General features: G+C 44.2%; 1 protein-coding gene across 2 annotated transcripts; it reads left to right on the top strand.

The window, feature by feature from the left end:
• Positions 1-570: 570 nt before the first annotated feature.
• GDNF (glial cell derived neurotrophic factor) lies at positions 571-18,592 on the top strand. Of its 2 annotated transcripts, none has more exons than XM_032441370.1 (2): positions 571-767; positions 15,600-18,592. In XM_032441370.1, the coding sequence occupies exons 1-2, from the start codon at positions 596-598 to the stop codon at positions 16,082-16,084; spliced, it is 657 nt and encodes a 218-aa protein (XP_032297261.1). In that variant the 5' UTR covers positions 571-595; the 3' UTR covers positions 16,085-18,592. The 2 variants fall into 2 exon arrangements, with proteins under 2 accessions (XP_032297261.1, XP_032297262.1); XM_032441371.1 differs by having other exon boundaries at positions 574-668.
• Positions 18,593-21,554: the final 2,962 nt, after the last annotated feature.

Raw genomic sequence — 21,554 nt, 5'->3', positions numbered from 1 at the left:
AAAGGAAAAAAGAATAGGGGAAGGGATAGAGGAAGTGGTAAGGAGAGAGGGGGTGAAGGAAAGGAAGAAGACAGCAAAAAAGGAAAACAAAGACATAAAAGAAGGTGGAAGGGAGAAGAAAGGGGGAAAGAGAAAGGGGAAAAGGAAAGAAAAGGAAAGGTAAAGAAACAAGAGAAGAGGGTAAAGGGAAATGTGAATTGCCCACCCCACAGCAAAGCTGCGCAGTCTTGAAGACCAAACCATACCAGTCCAGCCAGGGGACAGGTGCCCTGGCTCTGCCTGGGTGTTGAGGGAGAATGAGCACAAGGTGACTTGGCTGCCAGCACAGGGACACAATCATACCCTCTCATCCCTTGTGCAAAGAGCCTATCCTGCACCCCTTCTCCTTCATGGTGAGGTGGAAGTTCTGGGAGATGATGGGGACAGGAAAATCTGGACGTGTCATGGGGAGAGGAGAGCACAACTGGGCACTGGTTATTGTCCCCTGCTGCCCCCCAGGCTGCAAGGTGGGGTCAGGGCTGGGGGAGCACAGCACCTGGGAGCTAACCCTACCTTCTCCTCCCTGTCAGGGGCCCGTGTTGGAAGGAGATCTAAGATGAAGTTATGGGATATTGTGGCTGTCTGCGTGGTGCTGCTCAACACGGTCTCCACCTCACCCCTGCCTGCTGGTAAGATGCCTCCCGAGGGGCCCCCTTCAGTGGTAGAGGGGCCTGAAGACGATCTCTCCCCCATCAGCCTGCCGCCTCCCTATGCTGTGCACAGTGACTGTAAGAAACATTCCCCTTTGTAGCCACCACTGTCTGTCTTGCTAAACCCGCTCCCCTTTGCCCAGGCATCAGGGTGAGGAAAGGACAGTCCCCCACCTTTCAGCCCCCATGTCTCCCCCAGCCAGTTCTGGTTTGGCTCCAGCAGCTCCAAAACTCCATCCTCAAAAGCTCCAGGTTGGCAATTGCATTAGTTCCCACCCTCCTCACCCCCACTCCCCCCACCCCCCTTCCGTCCCTTCTTTCTTGGCAGTGCTAAGATCGCTTTGGTTGGAAAGCATAGAGAGATGAGGAGGTTAGTAGTGAGCAGAGGAGCTGGCGGGAGAATTGGGTACATACGCTGTGCAACGCAGGCACTGAAGCTCCCTCCCCGCTGCCTCAGCCTGCTCACAGTGCTCGGCCCTGCCAATGCAATTATTCACTGTCTGCAGCGGGCACCGGTCCTGGTAGAGACGGGGTGCCACAGAGTGAGGTGCTGTTCACATCCTGGAATGCTGCTGAGTTTCATTAAATCCTCCATGGATCTTTATCCCCAAATTAGTGTGTCCATACGGAAATTTACAGGAGAGTAGTGGGGGGGTCGGGAGGGAGGAGGTTGGGAGCTCCGTGCAGAGCCATCCACATGAACCAGCTCACAGTAAGACAGCTTACAGTCCAAATGACAGATAATAATAATGTCTCACTAATAATAGGTCTCCTACAATAGCAGATAGAGGATTTTCACAGTGGTGTGTGAGTGTTACGCTAACACCACCAGCTTTTTAAAGTGGGAGTTAATATGACTCAATAAGAAGCGGCAAAATACTCACATGGATCGTAAAGACGTTCGCTCAGCAAAGGCTGGGCCACATCTCAGAGGTTGCTCCCTTTGCCCTTGCTCAGCCCTCTTCGTTCAGCTCATTGGAGGATGCGGAGAGAATCCCATAATCAGGATTCATTTTTATCTCCTTATCGGGAGGCACGTCCTTCTCTGCGGCCGCGGCAGCCCCGGCCCCAGCCTCTCGCTGCTTTCCCCGGGAGCAGCCAGGCTCAGGCAGCGTGGAGGCGCCGAGCAGAGAATTGCGTGCCACAACGCCACTTTGCATCCGCCCTCCGACATCCAGCTCCTCGTCCATTTCTCCCCGTGCATTTCTCCCCGTGCATACATCTGCATCCGTACCCTCTCGGTTTCTGTTTCTTCTCCGTGATTCTACTTTCTCCCCATTGAGGCTGCTGCCTCCTCCTGTCCCAGCCCTGTCCCCTGCTGCTGGGCCGTGGTGAAAGACACATCAGCGCAGACTTGCTGCAGTGCTGGGTCTCTGTTGAGGAGAGCATTAGGGGAGCGGCAGCACGGGCTGAAGAGCATTAGTGCTCTGTCTTTCCGAGGAGGAAGTATTTATACAATACCGCTTTTATCTTTAAAGTTACTTCTGGGAATGTGGTTCCTTGTGAGCTGGTTTCTTGCCAGCAGCTCGAGGGGATGGGTAGCAGTCCAAAACTTGTCATTGTTTCCTACTTTGGGTTTTTTTGTTTTTTTTTTTTGTTTTTTGTTTTTTGTTTTTTGGTGGTTTTTTTTTTTTTCTGTGGAGGGGTTAAACAAGTGGGAAAAAAGGCAAGCAGTGTTCACCTGAGCTGTGGCAGCCTCTTCCTAAAACCTCTCCTGCAGGGCAGGGTGGGCTCTGCTGAGCAGAGAGGGATCCCAGGTTACTGCCGTTCAGAAAGGGCTGGTTGCTTGGCCTCTGCCTTTCAGCTGCGAGAGTCACAAATCAGTAGCATGACTACAAGGGGAAAATACCGGCACTGCTATTCACGGCAGAAGTCAGGAAGAAAAAAGGGAGTTTCTGTGATTTTGGCACAGCAGCAGCACAGCACCCACAGCCAAGTGCTGGAGACTCTTCTCTCAGCCCTGCTGCCAAGTTGGGTGAGTCAGGGGAGAGAGGTGCCTGTAAGAATGTGGTGAAATACTTTGAATCACTTTCGCGCTACTTTAGTTGATTTAAAAGCCTGTGGTGTCTGGGATCAGGCTGCGAGCACAGGGCCAGTGAGGCTGATCCCACCCAGACACGCTGCGGTGTTTCCACCACAGCTGCCATGTTAGATAACTGCAGCAGGGGCCTTTGGTGCACTGGTTTCTCTCTGCTTGCTGTTTGGTGCCATGCATTCTCCTACACAGGGGAGGTACCACATAAATGAGGGGATATGGCTGTGCCACATGGACCTTGTGGTTTCTCTTGCAAGCAGCAGGCATGTGTGTGGGCTGCTGGCAGGCCTGCAGGTTGTCCTGCTGTATGGTGTGTCTCTGGGGCTGATGGCCCAGTGCCTCTGCAGTCAGCTCACTGACTGCTGGGAGCTCCATCATCACCTGTGTTGGCTCATCTGCCTGGAGTGCCGCATGTGCTCGAGTTGTAGTACATTGCTCTGCCCTGAAGTGACCCCGGTGCAGGCTAGGTGGGGAGATGCTCATGTCTCTGATTGCTACCTTCAGAAGTGGTTGATGGGGGTGAAAGACCAGGCCCTACTCCTAGAGGCAGGCAATGTGCCTTGCTGAAGTGCAGATCTTTCTTTACAGGCATTCACTACATTTATAATTTCCCATTGGATGGGTCTTCTTTCTCTGCACAGTGCTTTGAGGTCACCTGATGCTGCCCCATCTCTTTCGGGTTGGCCTGAAGCACTTCTTAATTCCAGTCTACAGGCGAGGTCCTAACCTCCCAGGCTGATCAGGTGTAATGTGCTGACCTTTGTTGTTCAGGGCAGTAATTAGATATGGCAGAGTGCTGGCATTGTAGTGTTCTGCATTTTTTATTGGACTGGACACTGGGGTGAGAGTAGCCTCTGTATCTGTAGCTCGTCTGAGGTGATTCCAGTGTTAGTAGGTGTTTTAGGCATCAGTGGTCATGGGACAGCTTATTTCACATGAAGAAGTTTGTGATGTTTGTAGAGTTAGAAAGCCCTTCCTTTCTTTGTTTTTGTCATGCTACAGTCTTCAGGTAGAAAGGCATAATTAGATTAGCTGTGAACAGAACAATTATAAACAACAAAAACAAAAAATACTTGATTTGATTTACATGTGGTTCCAGGAAATACATTTTCTGTTTGCCCCCTATAGCCATAATCAACACATATGTGAGGGCAGAAGTATCCCAGCATCTAGGACATGGCAAGAAGTCTTTTGATCAGTTGGGTAACTTCTAGCAGTAAAGCTAAGTGAGAAACATCACTTACTAATAGAAGGGGAAGATGTTTCTCTGAGTTACAATGGATGAGTTGCTTGTTGGCCACAGGATGGTGAAGTGTTGTTGAATCTCCTTTGTCACCTTATAGCACATACACCACATTATATATGTATTTTACCTCTGTTAAACATTCTTTGTATCCCTGCTCAGGTATTTAATATTAAGGTTCTGCAGTTAGCTGGAATTTTGTCAACTAGTATGGAAGGTATCTAGGAAGAACAGTGATATCGCAGGGCTCTTTAGGACAAAAACAGTATTAAATTATATTCCCATATGAATGCATGACCTTCCCTACAGTATTTATTAGACATATTTTGCATTATGAACCAGAACTCCCATATTTCTGTGCAGGCTTTCCTGCCCAAAGCACTTTGAAGTGCAGCAGATGTGCTTTAGAGTAAGATACCCACAAGGCACAGAGGTAACCTGCCTGTGCACAGTAAATGCAATGCATCAGAGAAGATGAGCAGGTGCCACAGTCGTCATTTGATCTGTGTGTATGCAGTACAGCCGGTGCATCCATCCACTCTCAGATCGAGTGTGCATATGTCACTGGGCCAGCATATATATAGTAAACTTTGTTTGCATGGCCACACCCAGGTTTTCTAGTCGTTTAGAAATCTCAGGCATTCAAAGACATCTTTTCATAGGCAAAATTTTAGAAAAGAAAGAACAAGGCACGTCTGGGTAAATCCAAATGCATATAGCCCTAGAATCCATTGTCTCTGCAGTCTCAGGTATATCTGCTGAATATATTCCTGTGAAGGGTGTTCTGAGATCTAAGGAGAAAATGATTGAAATGCAAGAGAATCTGGTTTTATTCTCATTTTAACAGTTATCCTTTGTTTAAAATTTTATGTCTTTGGTCCTTTTCATTTTATGGGCCTTGAAATTTTTCCGGTGGAACTGTGGATCCTTTTAGATGTTTTGCAGATGTGAGCTGCTAGATAACACACCTTACATGCATTTCTTAGTCACCTTATGTAGGCCTCATGAATATGTTTTAGAAATCCCCTTCAGCTCAGTAATGGCTGTTAATGGATTGCTGGGAGAGGAATTATTTATCCACCAGAACAGGATCCTGAAAATGATAGCTTGCATTGTCTTTGTAAATTACAGTGCTCCTGCATAAAGCAGGTTTAAAATATATAAAATTACAGAAACTGAGAAAAGTCACCGGGGTCGTGGAGTCCCATCCTCTGTAACTGCAAATAGAGCACATACCTAGTGCAAATATCCAGTCTTCATCCCACACACACCACCACGCAACTGTGTCTTAAAACCTTGAGTACACAGGCCAAACCCCATGGAACAACACTTGTTAAGGATTATCATACTTCCGTGGAATAAGCTAATGACAGGTAATAAATGAGGAATGCTAAATATTACAACATAACAATGTTCAAGATCATCAGACATCTAAATAAGCTATTGATATTATTAGTGTTAGTGAAGTGGTTGACACCACAGGGTGGTCATTTCTGACAAAACAGCTGTTGTTTCTGGTCAAGTACTACTTGCTAAGTGGAAGCAAAGGAAAGATTTTAGTGATTCTTGGCAATCCAATCCTGGTTACAAAGAGAAAAAAAGTAAAAAAGATATATTTGAGATAGGTGCAAAAAAAACATTAAGACACAGATATTTCTATTTTTGAGATCAAGGACTGAAAATGAATTGTGTTAAGACATTTCAAACATCAGCATTCCTTTTTAAGGAATAAAGTTACATTGTGTGACTTAGTAGCTTTTGCCTTAGTCTGTGCCTACTGGTACAGGGCTGAAAACTGAGGGTGCATTTCTTCAAATGTGGTGGGACTTGCATAAATGCCTTAGTGATTAATTAACAGGAGAAGGCCCAAAAAGAATCAAGCCCTGTTTTCAGAATGCTTGTTTTCCTGCATCTGGGCAAGGCAGTTTTACAAAGGCAAGGTTGTCATATGTCCTTCAAGTAACAGGATGTGTGAAAATGACTGGACCACCTCTGCTCCCATCCCAAACATACAGCACTCCCTTGACAAAACCAGCAATTAGAAGGTTTCTGACAGGGAGGCATGCATTCGAGAAGAGGGCAAAACCTATCTGCCTCTGTACAGCCACTGACACCATCTGACAAGCCATGCTCCACACATCCCGGCATGATTGCTCTGTGGCAGAGCTTTTGCCTGAGTGCTGTGAACTGGTTACTATAATAAGAACATTTACAAAACTGTGATGTTAAAACTTTCCATTTCATTCCTGCTGGGAAAAAAAAAAAAAAAAAAAAAAAAAAAAAAAAAAAAAAAAAANAAGAAAGAAAGAAAAAAAGAAAAAAAGAAAAAGAAAAAAAAAAAAGTTCAAATACAGGAAGTAAACATATATTTATAGGTCAGATCAAAATCAGATTGCAGCAGAGGTTGTCCCAGCAGCGTCATCAGTTATAGCTTTGCACACAGGACTCTGCTTTACAGTTCCAGGATGGGGACAGGAATGGGGCCCCTTTCTGCTGCATTTTTTGTTTGTTTTCTTGGCACACCCCCGAAGCTGAGAGATCCAGCGTAAGAGCAGCCTAGGAGCAGTTGCTTGATCAGAGTTGTGTTGAACTGTCATTGAAGTGGTTCTCTGCTGTTATTTCAGTAATGCTGTCCATGTTCAGGGAGCTGGCACCAAGGTGGAACTGTATGACCAACAGGAGGTGCTTTGTGAAGGCTGACCTGGATCACTTCTGCACCAGGAATGCTAAAGAGAGTTTATTCTTGTTAACAATAATATTTCCTCCATTAAAGTCTCTGTGCTGTGTCCATTAGGTGGCTGCATACCCTGTTGTTAGTACAGTTCAGAGGTTTCAGGTCCTGGTAATACGTACTTGCTTAAGGCTCTCTCAGGGATGAAAGAGAGCAAAGCATTTAGTGTAAACCAGCTGGTATCTGTACTAGTAATTTATAGATTTCTTCATTTTGATACAAACGTAGATGCTTACAAGGCTTTTGTAAGGAGACAGTGGGCAGCGGGGCAGTTGTGTGCTGCACCCAGACTTGGCTCTGGCCCCATCCCTGTCTTCAGGAAGAGTCTGTTTACTTTGCTCCCTTTTTTCTCTTCTACAATGTTCATGCTGTAACTTCATGCAGAGAGTGTCTCGTGTTAGTCAGTGTCCATACAGCCCCTGTACATTAAGGCTGGGCCAAGGTCTGTAACAAAATCTTCTGAGCAATTGTTCAAAAGCTTTCTGCTCCTTAGTACTTTAGGACTGGCTGTTCAGAACTTTCAGTCAGAGGTGAGATCACATCCTGCCTGGTTGCAAGGTTTAGCACACCTTTGATAACCCCAGGATAGATGGGGGTGGATGCCCAGCCCCAGAGTCAGGCAGAACTTTGGGAACAACTCACACCTTGACCAGATGAGCAAGAAACTGTTGTGGACCTGTCAGCTTACAAGACTGCTTCCTTTCTTTCATCCAGTTCATCTAGCCTTGATTTTTCTTCTGTCGTGACCAAGCTGTTGCCCTACTGGCAGCAATTATAATTGTCTTGTTATTGCTGCCTTGTCTTCTTCTGTGAACCACAGAGTGAGGTTCCCCGAGAAGAATCAGCATCTTATACCTGTGAAAAAGTAGGCAGAGGATGCAAGGGTTGGCATTAAGCATGACAGTGAGGAAGTATGAAGTACTCTGCAGATTTTGATTATGACCCACCTGTGGGAAGTGGCTGGGAACTGACTGGGGAGCTACAATCACAAAACTTGGCCACTCCACTAGGGATGGGCACACCAGGTAGTTGAAGCCTGTGCCTGTTTCCAGTTCTGCGTTATTGTATCTGACTGGTGTGTGTGGCAGCAGCATCATCCTCCAGGTGACTTAGCCAGGTTACTTAGCACTTTGCCTTAATTAGAGACAAGTGACACCAGTGAGAGGCCCATTTCTGAGAGCTTTCTGCATGAGAGCAGGGATGCTTGTTTCCTGGGAGCTGGCAAGGCAGGCAGTGGTGTAGCGAACCAGAACTGTATTAAACATTTAGAGATGAGCTGCCCCTGCTGTCTGTGATGCTCTGTTTCCTAATGGATACAACCAACTGGTTTCAATTTCCTTCTTAGCTTCACAGATTTTCATGCAAGGCATGAAAGCAAAGACATTCCTAAACAGGTATGTTTTAATTGTTTAAGTCGTGGACACCTTTCAGTATAACCAGCTTTATCAGCTGCCTTTCATTTGAAGCCTGCACAATAAGCTCTGTGTTTTCTATGATTCTGTGAAAAAGCACTTTATTTTCAATAAAATAAATGTTTTATCCCCATAACAGTTCACACTTTCTTTACAAAACAAAATGATAATAACTTGAGTAATTTTAGCCTCTCTAAGGTCACACTTCCACAAACATGTTGTTCCAGGGGTCTCCTAAAGAAGACCTTTATGGTATGAGATGGAGAGATTCTGTGTTGCGGTAGAGCTTGTCCACCCCACTATAAGAAGTACCTGAAAATATTACTGCAAAACAAGCTAAGCATAAGAAAAAATCATGAATAAATGCTGTACCAGAGTCATCTTCATAGAATCGTAGAATGGTCTGACTTGGAAGGGACCTTTAAAGGCCATTTAGCCTAACTCCCCTGCAACGAGCAGGGACGCTTACAGCTCAGTCAGGTGCTCAGAGCCTAATCTGTCCCGGCCTTGAAAGTCTCCAGGGATGAGGCATCCACCACAGCTCTGGGCAACCTGTTCCAGTGCCTCACCACCCACACAGTTAAAAGATTTTTCCTTATATCCAACCAAAATGTACCCTCTTTAACTTGAAAAGTTTTCACAAGCAGTGAAAAAAAATGAGAGTGATTCACTGCAGTTACAATTATGGTTACATTACATGTATATATGTCCCACCAGCAAGTGATCTTGGAAGAAACATCTCTATGATTATAACTTTGGAGGAAAGAAAGGAAATTAAAATACTTAAGTTCAGGGCCCAGATGAAAGTACCAGAACCATTTTTGAAAAGGGGCCATTTGATCCTAACACAGATCTGCATCTGGGTTTTCTAAATAACACTTATCATTATAATGAGCTGGATTAAATCCATTGAACTTTGAAATCTTACTTGAAACTGGATGCTGAATGCCGTTGTTTGAACCTCTGTACTTGAAAGACAGCTATATTTAAGTGAAATATTATCCTGGTAATTTTATTAAATGTCTAGCGTGATGTTTTGATGTAGTACCCACAGTATGCCACAGATACATGCATAGAGGCTACAATATCAAACAAAAGTCTAATTTTATCATTTTTAGTATACCTTATGTGATTCTTATTACATCCTTTTAACTCAGGATATGCAGAATGCCAGTTGATATTGCTGTGATGCTCTTACATCTTCCTGAGGTCTCTACAGAAATCTATTCCATGAAGTAGAGTTTCCAGTAACTTCAAACTTAAAGTTTTAGATAAATTTCTAAAAAATAGAAATATTATAAAATAAAAATAAAAAGGAGAAGCAACTTGTATTAATTATTATTTTGCAATTAATAGAATTTAAGCCTTTCTTATAAAATAAAAGAGGCAGCGTGGTTATTGGAGACTGTAGTTAGCCTTTTTAATCCATGACCAGGCACCAAAACAAGTAACTGGAATTTTTTCTCAAAAGCTGAAGGTCCATCTGTTCCCACTGAAACCAATTTGTGGTCAGGTACAGACTGAGGGTTTCTTGCTCTACCATGCTGTGTTACTACCACTGCAGGGGAATATTTGGCTTTAGAATAGAATTGTTACTGGTGAAATAAAAGGAATAGTTTTACAAAATGTAATTTTGATCCTATTTGAACAGACAGAAATGAAATGCCCATTTTTCCTTAATGGAAACAGTTTTCTTGAGAATGCAATGAGCGTGATTTGGATATTCATTTAGAGCTATTTTAAGTAGAAGTCTGACCATTGTTCAGTGTTCTCAAAAGCACAGGCACCAGATCCCTGTCCTGCTGGCACATGGTTTCTCTAATTAACTGGAAATGTAACAGCAGGCTCTGGGGAGATGCAGAAGAGAAGATGCCCAGAGGAAAGCATGTTTCCCTGTACACCCAAAGCACAGCTCTGGGGTGGCTTTCTGCAGGAGCTGGTGGGGAGCCCTGGAGATGTTTGCTGCAGGAGTGTGCACCTGTTGCCAGCTCTTAAAGTGTCCAGGGGATGGGGATTGTGGAGGGGACAGGCAGGTCAAAGCCTCGGGTTCTGGAGTGTAGCAGTGGGGCAAGAATTTCAGTTTGCATTCAAACAAGGAAGTTCCTAACACAAAAATGAGATAAAATGTGGATCTACACATTCAGAAGGCAAGCAGAGGTCTTGCAGACAGCAACCAGAAGCCGCAGATACTCTTGATTTCTAAACATCCTTATAAAGTAGATCAGATTTATTTATTGTTAGAATCCTGGATTTGGGACATTTGGTGTTACCAACTACTTCCAGCCTGGTCACTTTTCTGGATGTGTGTATTCACCAATCTTATGATGTTTCTTCTTTCCTCTGTCTTTTTTTTAATTCATTCTCTATCCTTTGAGAAACCCCTGGCAGATCAATAACCCTGTTTCAGCTGGACATGAAGCTGCCCAGAAACAAAGCAGCTTTAGGTCTGCTCTGGACTCTCTGGTACTAGAAAACACACTGAGGATGTGATTGCCACTGGAGGCCTGTTCCTACTTAAGTGTCCATTTTTTTGCATGGCACTGAAAGAGTGTGAGGGGAAGGGAGCTGCAAGAGGGTGAGATATGGGTGCCTCAACTCTGGGAGTGTTCAAGTCCAGGTTGGACTGTGCCATGGGCAGCCTAGTCTAATGGGTCATTTCCATGCTTATGGCAAGGGGCTGGATTAAGGTCCCTTCAAATTCTAACCATTATGTGACTCTATGAGCAAAAGCAGATCATGTGTACATTCCGCAACTCCCACTGGGGCACCACTGTATGCCCCTTGCTCCCACTGACAGGGTGCTAAGCAGAGACTAGGCAGATGCTGAAACATCTGTATGCCAGGAATGTGAAAGGGTCAAGAGAGGAAGGAATGGGATGAGGGATTTTATACAATGGGAAGGAGAAGCTCAGCCAAGTTATATTCTGTGAGTTTAGTGACCAGGAAATGCCCTTCAAAATTGTAATGTAAACCCCAAACAGAGTGTGATGACTTTGCACCAGTCCTGTGAGTGTTCATGGTAGCATATGTCAGTGATTGATGGAGGTTCAGCCGTGTTGTAGTGTCCCACTGGGATCTGTGAGCCCTTATTCCACATCATCAGCAAGATACACAGAGGCCCTGTGTCTCCCAAGGATAGATGTTACTTTTCAGGATTTAGAGAAATCCTTCAAGGAGCTTTCACTAACCTATGCTAAGTGCATACTGTTGTGGGCAATCCTATCCCATTCTAGATGGCTTCATATTTTTAATATCCGATTCCTTCATGCCCTGGGGCCAGGGACCAGGGACTGCTGCTCAGAAGGGATTTGGCTGCTTTTGTTGCTGTAGTATCTGAGCATTTTCTGCTGGTACTTTGTACAGCTTGACAAGCATCTGTCATGTTTGTTCTCTCAGCTTTTCCACCAGAAGGGAAGCGTTGTCAGTAAATTAGTTTGTTTTGAAAAAATATGTGTGTGTGTAATTACACATATTTGAAAGTGTGTATATGTAAATATCACACACACAAATGCCAACTGTGTGTTTATAGGAAGAGATAGTAATTCCCTTTGCCCAGAGATGTGAAATCCCGACAGAAAGCCCTTTCTAGTGTGGATTCAAACCAGTGTGATCCATACAGTACTGTTTGTTAGAGAGCAAAGCTGCCAGGCTGTTTATCTTCATTCTGAGACTATAAATGGCTTTCAAGCAGTGTTTGCAACAGAGAGATGACTAATTAAACAGATCATGGATGAATCAAGTGTCTTTATTCAGATCACAGTCCAGCACTAGATGCCACAGAAGCCCTTGTCCCTGTGCTGGTGTTCCCTGACCACACAGCTTAGCATCCTCTAACCCCTAGCAGCACTTACTACAGTGCAGAGGCTAAACAAGCACCCATCTTGTGGTGGCTGTGATGCAGGGAGGCTGGGATAGGGTGGTCCTACTGTCCATCTTCACCATCTTCCTTGCTGCCTGTAAGCCTTTTATGGTCTTTTGTCCTTGTCAGTGGTTATTGCTTATTCGTGTGTGATATCTGGTGGCAACTTCCTTCACATTTATCTTTAGTCCCTTGTTTCAACCCATCACACCTTGTGTTAGGGCTGGTACTTCTGCATGATTCCCAGAGTTCTACTTCAGGTTTTTAATACAGCATTTAATTCCAGGCCCTCTGCTTTTCACCCTTGCTTATTGGAAAACAGAATATACCTATTAAGTCATAAAATGTCTGTCCTGGTTCTTGGGTTTTCCTTCTGAACCCTACAAGCTGCTCATAGTGAATAATTCACTCCAAGCTATGTGGGTACATCCCATGGCTTGAATCCATGATTTAGTGGTTGCTGGGTCCAGCTGTATTTGGTGCTGTACCAACAGCTCAGGGCCTTGCTGCTGAATGTGTTGAAGCTCAGCCTTGTAGAACTATATTTAGCTGGGCCAACCAGAGTCTGGCTGACTGCAGGGGTTGGAGTTGTTCCTCAAGTAGTACTAAACTACATGATGAAACTTGGGTCATATCTGTGGTCCATTTAAAAGGTGTCAGAAGGTGCACTGTTGCATTGATAGTGGCCAGCTTGGGTAGAGGATTATTATTGTGTAATTTGCAAGCATTTACTGAATAGCACGCTAACACAGTAACATTGTGTTTAAAATTATGTATATGCATAGTCTTTTAGCAGCATGGGCAGTTAGATGTGAGTAGGCACTCCCTGTCCAGGGCTGATAGGTCCAGGACATTTCCTCAAGTGGGACTGTGTGACCATTGTTCTCAAAAGTCCCCAAATATTCCCAAATATTACCTGTATGCCTTATGTCTCCTCCAGTGATGTAATCCCCAAATTACTGAGGGTCACTGCACTCCTCTGTAATGATTTGGATATCTGCTTGGGATATTTTCCAATTCCCTGTGCTGAAGAGGAAATCCACCCTGGAGACAGAAAATTGGCATTCATCACACTCAGAGTGCTGGCAGCTCTCCCAGTGAGTCTCCTAAGTGGCCTGATGTTGCAAGAGGGGATGAGCTGAGCAAGGTTCTTCAGCTTCTTTAGCTGTATTGGCCATGCATGCTTCATCCCAGATTACAGCTTGGAGTCCTTCCTGTGTGGTTTGTGTTAAAGCCCCACTGAGATTAGTGGAGTCAGTCACACTGCTAATTACCTCTGATTCTAATTGCAGCAAGTCCATGTGTGTAGATATGCTCCTCTAGTTGATACCTTGTTGTCTCGATTAGTTGATCTAGTTTTTCCCCTTCGCTTCCACTTTCTGTAGCAATCCCCCATCCTCTTCCTGGTGGTTGTCCACTGCTGAACCCTGGTATAATTTCCACATTGTTGGAAGTTGGTCTCTGCTGCCAATGTCTTGTATCACACTGTTGCTACAAGGGTTGGGCCAGGTATGTGTAACAGAAGTGTGGGCTAGGATGGTCACAGTAGTATGAGTGTGTGACAGGAAGGTGAGAATAGAAAACGGTACAGCCAGAGCTGTCTCCTTGGAGTCACAGCCTTCACCAGTGGGGCTGTAAAAAAAAAAAGAAAGCTAATTTCTGCATGAGAAACCTAGAAACCATCCAGTCCTCCATCAACAAGAGCAAGTACCAAACTCCTTTCCATCCATATCTATGCCAGGGCAAAGCCTGTACTTCAGCAGTGGATGCTGGGACAGCTCCAAGTGGGTATTCTTCCTTGAATGAGCATGAGGTCTACCTCTTCCTCCTTTTGTGGAACATATCCCACGTTGAACCAGACCTTGATTAGTAGGGCAGTATTCTTCAGTGTAGACAGACCATCCTATCTTGCAACAGAACTAAATGGGGCATTCAGTGCTACCTGCCCAGCCAGTAGGAATGACTTGTAGTGGTTGTTTTGGTTCAGAGGAAAAGCCAGAAAAGAGACAGAAAGGTGCGTTTACCATCAGTAGACAGGAATATGGGGCTTGGTGCAAGATCCTGGCTTGTTCAGGTCCTGTATGACTGTAAAGGTAGCAGCCATCCATATGTGTGTTCTTCTATAGTCACTGGGAAACTCCCACTGGTCTGGGAGACTTTTGTGTCTCCTAATAAAGGTATTGACCCCCCAGTTACATGTGATTTGGAGTCTTCTACTGCTCTGTCTCCCATCAAAACTCTTATCTGTTCCAGCACTTGTTAAGGAAGCGCGGCCCTGATTTTTGCCATGGATCTATTCCTATGTCAGTACGTAACTGGGTGAGAGCCATGGTGGCTTATTGCAGGCATCAAGACCTGGCCAGGCACACTGCATCACTCTCCTAGTATTGGCAGATTTCTAGGGGTCCTTTAGAGATGGAACCCCTTTCAATACAGGGCTGGGTGTGTGACACCAGTCTGCTGTGCAGGTGGACACTTACAAATTACTTACAGAAGGAAGCATCCACTTAGGTCTTTCTGCAAAGGAAGTGAGTCCTCAAAGACTCAACTTTTGGCGCAATGAATGAGAAAACCTATCTCAGTACTGCAGTGTTATTTACATTTTTAATATGCAGTTATTAATAATGTATGATACAGGCATTTGGCCATGGACTTCTGACAGCCTGACCTATCATTAAATCGCTGTTTTCACTAAAGCAGATTCAGCTGAGGGATTTAGTTCATGGGAAGCATAAAAGTTTCAAAATGTAATTTTATTTCAAATCATGATGAAAAACAGAATTCTTAGAACACTTCAGAAGAACACATTTAATTTCACCTTCCTTGGAGAGGTTCATTCTATCAGTGTCAAAATATTTCATTGACTTTAGCATTTAATTTAGTTGAATAACTTAGCTCTGATAAAGTACATATCAAGTGCAGAATGCAATAGCTATTTTAACTTTCAGAGAAGAAAATGCATTAATAAAATTTACCTTGAAAATTAACATAATACTTCTATTCTGACCTATTTTTACTCAGTCTAATAAGTGTCTTGTGATGCAAAATAGTCCTAGAAGATCATTTTCAGAAGCTCTGACAATAATTATACCATAAAAGCATTAAAATGCAGGCATTCAGCCAGGAATAACAGCTCAGCCTGGCACCCCAGGAAACTCCTCCTTCTGTCCTACTCAAAAACCTTATCGATAGGTGGCTTTCACAATACAAACCATTGCTGGTGTGAAAAGGCAATGCTTAACATTTACAATCACAAAACTGCATCAAAGGAACCTCATCCCTTTCCTGCTTTGCTAGGAAGAGCCTGTGTAATCTCCCTAACATAGCTTCATCCACCCATTAATTAATACCTGTACCATGATGTGCTTTTCTTCCCCTCAATCTTGACAGGGTTCATTCAATACTGAAAGATGTGCTGGAGTTCTACCAAGCATAAGCAGACACCTACAGAGATACATACAAATCTCATTTATTTTCCCCCAAATGAGTTTCAGTTATGATTCCTGATTGCCCTGGTTTTAGCATGTCTGAAGTAACAAGCAGAGCAGCTTGCATGTGTCTTGTGTTTTTGAACCACAAACTTTGTGAGAGCTGACATGTTACAAAGCATTTTCTCTCTTCTTCAAACAGCTAATATGCCAGAGGATTACCCAGATCAGTTCGATGAGGTAGTGGACTTTATTCAAGCCACTATTAAGAGACTGAGGAGATCACCAGATAAACAGACTCCGATTTTTTCTAGGCGGGAGAGGAACCGGCAAAGTGCAGCCACAAATGTAGAGAATTCCAGCAAGAAGGGAAGGAGGAACCAAAAGGGCAAAAATCGGGGATGTGTCTTAACAGAAATACATTTAAACGTGACTGACTTGGATTTGGGATATGAAACCAAAGAAGAGCTCATCTTCCGGTATTGCAGTGGATCTTGTGATGCAGTTGAGACCACGTATGACAAAATTTTGAAAAACTTAACCAGGAAGAAAAAACTAGTCAATGACAAAGTGAGGCAAGCTTGCTGCAGACCCACAGCCTTTGATGATGACCTGTCCTTTTTGGATGATAACCTGGTTTACCACATACTGAAAAAACATTCCGCAAAAAGGTGTGGATGTGTCTGACTCTCGTGCGCTGGAGGCGGCTCCAGTTTTGCATTCCTGCAGTGATGAAAAGAGAGGGACCAAGGTTCCCGGGGATGTGTCTGCTCAGAACAGAAAACAATAAAAAGGACCAAGAATGCGGAACGAGGGGCGTGGAAGCCTGGGGGGTGCAAGATGGCCTAAGAGATGGAGGTTATTGAAGTCCTACAGGAAAGTAAATAAAAGCTTAGGTGGGGATGCCAGCAGCTGATGGCATACACACTCCCTTTCCCACTTGACACGGTCCACCACCAGTGAGACTTGCATCCATGAGGAACGCGCTTAAAAACAGAGCCCTACAGTACTGCATTGCTGTGGGGTCATCCCCACTTGCACCAGGAAGCTGAGTCTGTGCCCTCAGCTCTACCCAAAGACACCTTGTGCTGTTGGTCATTGAAGGTTGGTTCTTCAGCGCTTAAGACGACTTCTAAACTGTAATAAGGTTAATATCCTATGTATGATGGTATCAGGCAAAGGTCAAAATTCCCAGGCTCAAGTTCTGTAGGACCAGTGTCAGTACAAAGCAAATTGGTTCCACTTACTGCTTAAGTTTGGTTATTTCCATCTCATGTTTCTTCAAAATAAGTGTAGGATTTCATTATTCTGCTACCTATGAAAACAAATTGAGTTTTTAAGCACTTCTTCCTAGTATAGTAAGTGAAATAAGCCTGGCATACACAAAATGTGTTTCTTTTGGTTTACAAAGGACTAATGTCACTTGCGTAGCTACATTTATATTTGGTCATTGTGAGTGAGCAGAGACTACTTGATGCAATGCATCCGTTCAGAGACATAAATATACAGAAGATATTTATTAAGATTAAGTTATTGTTATTTATTACAGTTCAGTAATGAGTCTCCTTTCCTTATTTATTAAAGCTTTTTTTTTTCAAAGGTGCCAAAGTAGAAGGTGCTTGGAAGATACAGAGAGACAAATAAGTTGGGAACAACGGTCCATGCTGTTGAAGGTGTTAACTTGAATGCAAAAAATCACTTACTTTACCTTTTTTGCTTTTAAACAAAAACCTGATTATGTTCACAAAATGTAGTGCCAAAGTCTGCAGCCCTTCCTCATGTTCAGTAATACTTCTGGAAATGATTGTGGTTATACCTGTGCAGGAGTGAACGCAGCTCAACGTGAGTGAGGGTCACAGCACTTGGCTCAGCATTAGCCATCTGTTAGACAAACTAATTCTAGTCATATTTAAAATGTAGCCACAATTTTTTTTTTCTCACACTTTTTGCCAACTGACCTCATATAACTATTGACAAATGAAAATTAATCACATTTAGCCTTATAATTTCTTGTAGTTATTTAAGTTTTTCCTTCCATATTTCCATGTAGAAAAGGTTAAATCCCTCTTACTAGTTAGCCCTGGATTTAATGTAGCCTTCAGGTAAACGATTGTGTTAAATAACCAAAGAGTTTTGTATAATTTGCTGAAATGTTACAGGATCATACCCACACAGAAGAGCAGTCTGAGTTTCCTAGCAGCAAGGGAGGCTGTACAGCAAGGGCGTTCTTACCTGCCGCTCTCCTGTTCTGGAGACTATTTTCCTGAAGGAGCTGCAGTGCAGGTCTGTAGACATACCTGATGATCGGTGAAGCATCAACTCCCACCAAAAAAAAGAGAAAAAAACAACATGAAGAAAAAAAAATCCCTATTGAAAAGCAGAAGTTATGGTCCAACCTTTTATCTCACATATGCAATGGCTCTCCACACTTGTTTTGCCCTGGGCCCCTCGGAGCACCACAAAAGAAGGGTCTAGCAGTCAAAAAAGTCCAGAACACACCTAGAAAGTTGTACCGCGTGCATGAAGCAAAACTCAGCACCGACCGCTGCTGCTTCCCTGGGCTGAGGTCGGCCATGCAGAGCCCACCTCTGGGCTTTTGCAAGGCCATGGGGACACCTCAGAGCACCCCAAAAGAAGGGGCAAGCGGTCATAAAAGTCCAGAACACACCTAGAAATGTGTACCATGCGTACAAAACGAAACTCAGCACCAACTGCCACTGCTTCCTCAGGCTGAGGTTGGCTGCACGGGGCCCACCTGCGGGCTCTTTTTGCAAGGCCATGGGGACACCTCAGCCTGTGCAGGGCAGGGCACAGCTGAGATGCTGCCAGAAGTACCTGAGAGTCAAGGGGCTCTCGTTGCTGGCAGAGAGCTGGACGCAGTGCTTGGGGCATGCACAGCTCCGTTGCTCAACATTTGCCCCCCGCGCATTTTCTGAGCAGCAAATCACTATGTTCAAAATACAAAAGGGTAAAGTTTGTGATTTTTTTTGTTTGTTTTTTTTGTTTTCTTTTCTTTTTTTTTTTTTTTTTTTTAGACCTTATTGAAACAGGAGTGTGCTTCTCTGGAGTTTTTTACTTCACCTACGATTTATGTCTCAGTCATTTGTGTTAATCAACCAAAGTTCTCTACAGACTTTATTTTTGTACAATATTCATTTTATAACTTTTTACAAAATAAACTCATTTCTATTGTTACTTGGTTGTTGCTTGCACTTCTTCCCCATTGTAACACTTCCAGGTTACAGTACTGCAAGTCCCCAGCCTGTATTAAGGAAGCACTGGAGAAATGTTGAGTTCTTTCTGCAGAGGGGCATCCACTTTTAGTGTGGGTCAGAGGTGTCTGGAATGGGTTACCATAAGATGTAGTGTATGTTTCATCCCTGGAGACATTCAAGGTCAGACTGGACCAGGCTCTGAGCACCTGATCTAGCTGTGGATGTCCCTGTTCATTGCAGGGCATTTGGACTAGATAACCTTTAAAGGTCCCTTCCAATTCAAATTATTCTATTATTCATAGTAAAACATAGCACTAATGGGTGATGTGACTGCTGTGACTCCAAAACATATGGCACAATAATACAGGGTGGCAGGCTTGAAGCCTGGTGTTATCCATGCACTCCCTCGCCCACTCCAGGTAGCAGTATCTTTGCAGTGGCCTTGGCACTGCATAGCTGCAGTTCCTGCAGTCAGGAAATATGCATTTTGCTTTTCTAACCTGGGTATTGCATCAGTTGGACAAAGTTCTCTCCAATTTGGCAGTCATATTTCCTTCTTTAAATAGGAAAATACCACTTGAATTTTACTTTTCCACCACTATCACGGAAAAGATGAGGAAAAGTTCTGTGGCTGTGGCCAGCAACACTTTCTCAACTGTTTTAAGTGCTGTAGTTCCCATCAGAGAGTCAGTAAACACATGCAGTTGCAGGTTTTGACACCAGGCTCTACGCCGTCCTCGAAACTGCTGAGGAGAGGAAGACAGAGTATCCAAGAAGAGAGCCAGTGGGCAGGAGGCTTCCAGGGCTCAGTGCAGATCAAACGCTCACTTAATGCACAGCATATGGATGCCTTGGTTTCATTTGTGCTGAGTGGAGCTGAGCACGCAGCTCCAGCCCAGCCGCTGGAATGCAAAGCCGAGCTCACAAGAATTGCAATGGCACTTCAAGCACACGGAACTAGGAGCATTGCTCCTTGCATGCCTCTGTGCCTTGCAGCAAAACCCTGTCCACAGGGCACAACAGCTGTTGACTGACATGAGGCATTTGACATAAAATGACCTGCAGCTTCGTGTTCCCCAGAGCTGGAGGAGTGTCTATGGAAAATACAATGGTGGGATGCTCTGATGATGAATCTTTGACCTTGTAGCCCCAAACTCCTATCTCCTCCCATGAGGATATGGAAGCATGAGGTGAGCCATAAAGTCCTTCTCCACCTCATCAAAGGTTTTAGCAGATTGTGCAATAGCTGGCAGGTGCAGGCTTGCTTGCATGGAACTATTCTCCCTCTCCTAACTTTCCAGTGGGGATAATACCAGTGTTGGCAAGCTTCATTTTCTGGTTTATGCAAGGGATTGTTGTATTTCCCTGGCACCTTGCACGCACTGAAGCAGCCTGAGACCTTCACACAGCAGTCTGTGTAAAGATCTGCAAAAAAAGGATTTAAGCTATCACTTGTCACTAGGTAGTGCCAGCTCCAGGAGAGGTGTTATTTTGCTGCTTTTAAAGCAGGGAAGGAACTACCTCAGTTCTGTTCTGCAAAGAGAGAGGCCTTGAGTTAGAAAATGTTTATATCAGGGGAGAGGATGCACCAGTATTCCATTTGCTGCATCCAGGCCAATACTCCTAAGGCCAGAAGCTTTGCCAGTGAATGTCCTGATAAGGATTTTTAGTTTTGTTTGTTTGTGTTTTTGTTTTTGTATCATTTAGCACTGAGCTATCACATGTGAAGGACTTACTAGAAGTCTTGGACATACATGAATCAAATGAGAAATGCAGGTACTTTGGAGGGTGGCATGTATGAGTGATACAACTTGGTCCCTCCAGCAGCAGGAACCTACAGGCAGGATGGTATGAGAGAAGCTGCAGTCACATCACATCCTGCTGTAAGCTCTCAGTGCTCTCCCAAGATGCACTGATCTCAGTGCAGATAGGATGAGGTAGGTAAAGCTGTTTGATTCTGGATTTTCACCTCTGTTCACGGAATGGGGGGCAGGCCAAAGTCAGGGCAGGAGGGAACTAGCAGTCTCAGTCCTTGCAGTCTGGATGGCTAGTCAAAAATACAGAGGAAAATATCAGGATGAAGAAAACAAATGGAGCTGACACATTGTATAAATAGGTCTTCAAATGTCATGAGTGGCTGGAACAAAGATGTTTTGTTCCAGGGCAAGAGACAGCTTCAGATGGCTCACTAATACACATTGAGAGGTTTGCTTATTTGGAACAGTCCCCTTCTAATGAAAAGGTTAATTGTGCTGCAATGGAAAGAGAAAAGGCTAAGCAGAGGCCAGGCCGGCACTCCTCACCCTAGCAAAACCTCCTCGTGGCTTCACTGGAGATTTTCTACAGCAAATGCTGCAGGACTGAACTACTAATGGTACCATAAATTATATAGTAGGTATATGCACGGGTCAATAAAGATAGCTAAACAAACCATATATTCCAGTAGTATTAATACTACCAGCTTGTAGAAGAGCCACAGCAGCAGCCAGATCAAGAAATCTAGAGCTGAGCACTGCCCAGCCCAGGAACTCCCCTGACCCTGCACCACGTCCAGCTTTCAAGGTGTCATCACTTGATATTTCACTGATAACTACAGCATTTCATTCCCTTCACCCTCACCAACATGGAAACTCCTCTGCTTTGCAGCTGGCCTGCACACCTCATCCTTGAGTGCTCTGGGAGGCCTAAAGCCACTGACAACTGCCTCAGAGCTGCTTCCTTGGCTGCTGCAGAATTACTTGTGTTTCACAGGAATGTAAATAAATGCATCAAAGCTGCTGCATTTGCTGGCAGCATTCGCATTACGATACAAGATTGTATCTGTGTATAATACTCCTAATCTTTTTGTTTCCGTTCCTCCCTGTTTTGTTTACCAATTGTGTACTCAACTTGTTTCATGCACACTGGGATTTCTACAGCTTTAAGACCTTTCCCTGTGCTCT

This window comes from Coturnix japonica, chromosome Z (genome assembly GCF_001577835.2).
Source record: "Coturnix japonica isolate 7356 chromosome Z, Coturnix japonica 2.1, whole genome shotgun sequence".
NCBI classification, from domain to species: Eukaryota; Metazoa; Chordata; class Aves; order Galliformes; family Phasianidae; genus Coturnix; species Coturnix japonica.
The sequence above is the reverse complement of the archived record's forward strand: the minus strand, read 5'-3'. Positions and strand labels throughout refer to the sequence as shown.

What these genes read in the sequence shown, in the direction of transcription:
- GDNF (XM_032441370.1), top strand. Translation starts at nt 596, where the DNA reads ATGAAGTTATGGGATATTGTGGCTGTCTGCGTGGTGCTGCTCAACACG. An exon ending in CTATGCTGTGCACAGTGACT is followed by an intron (nt 768 to 15,599) that starts GTAAGAAACATT and finishes TTCTTCAAACAG; the next exon opens with CTAATATGCCAGAGGATTAC.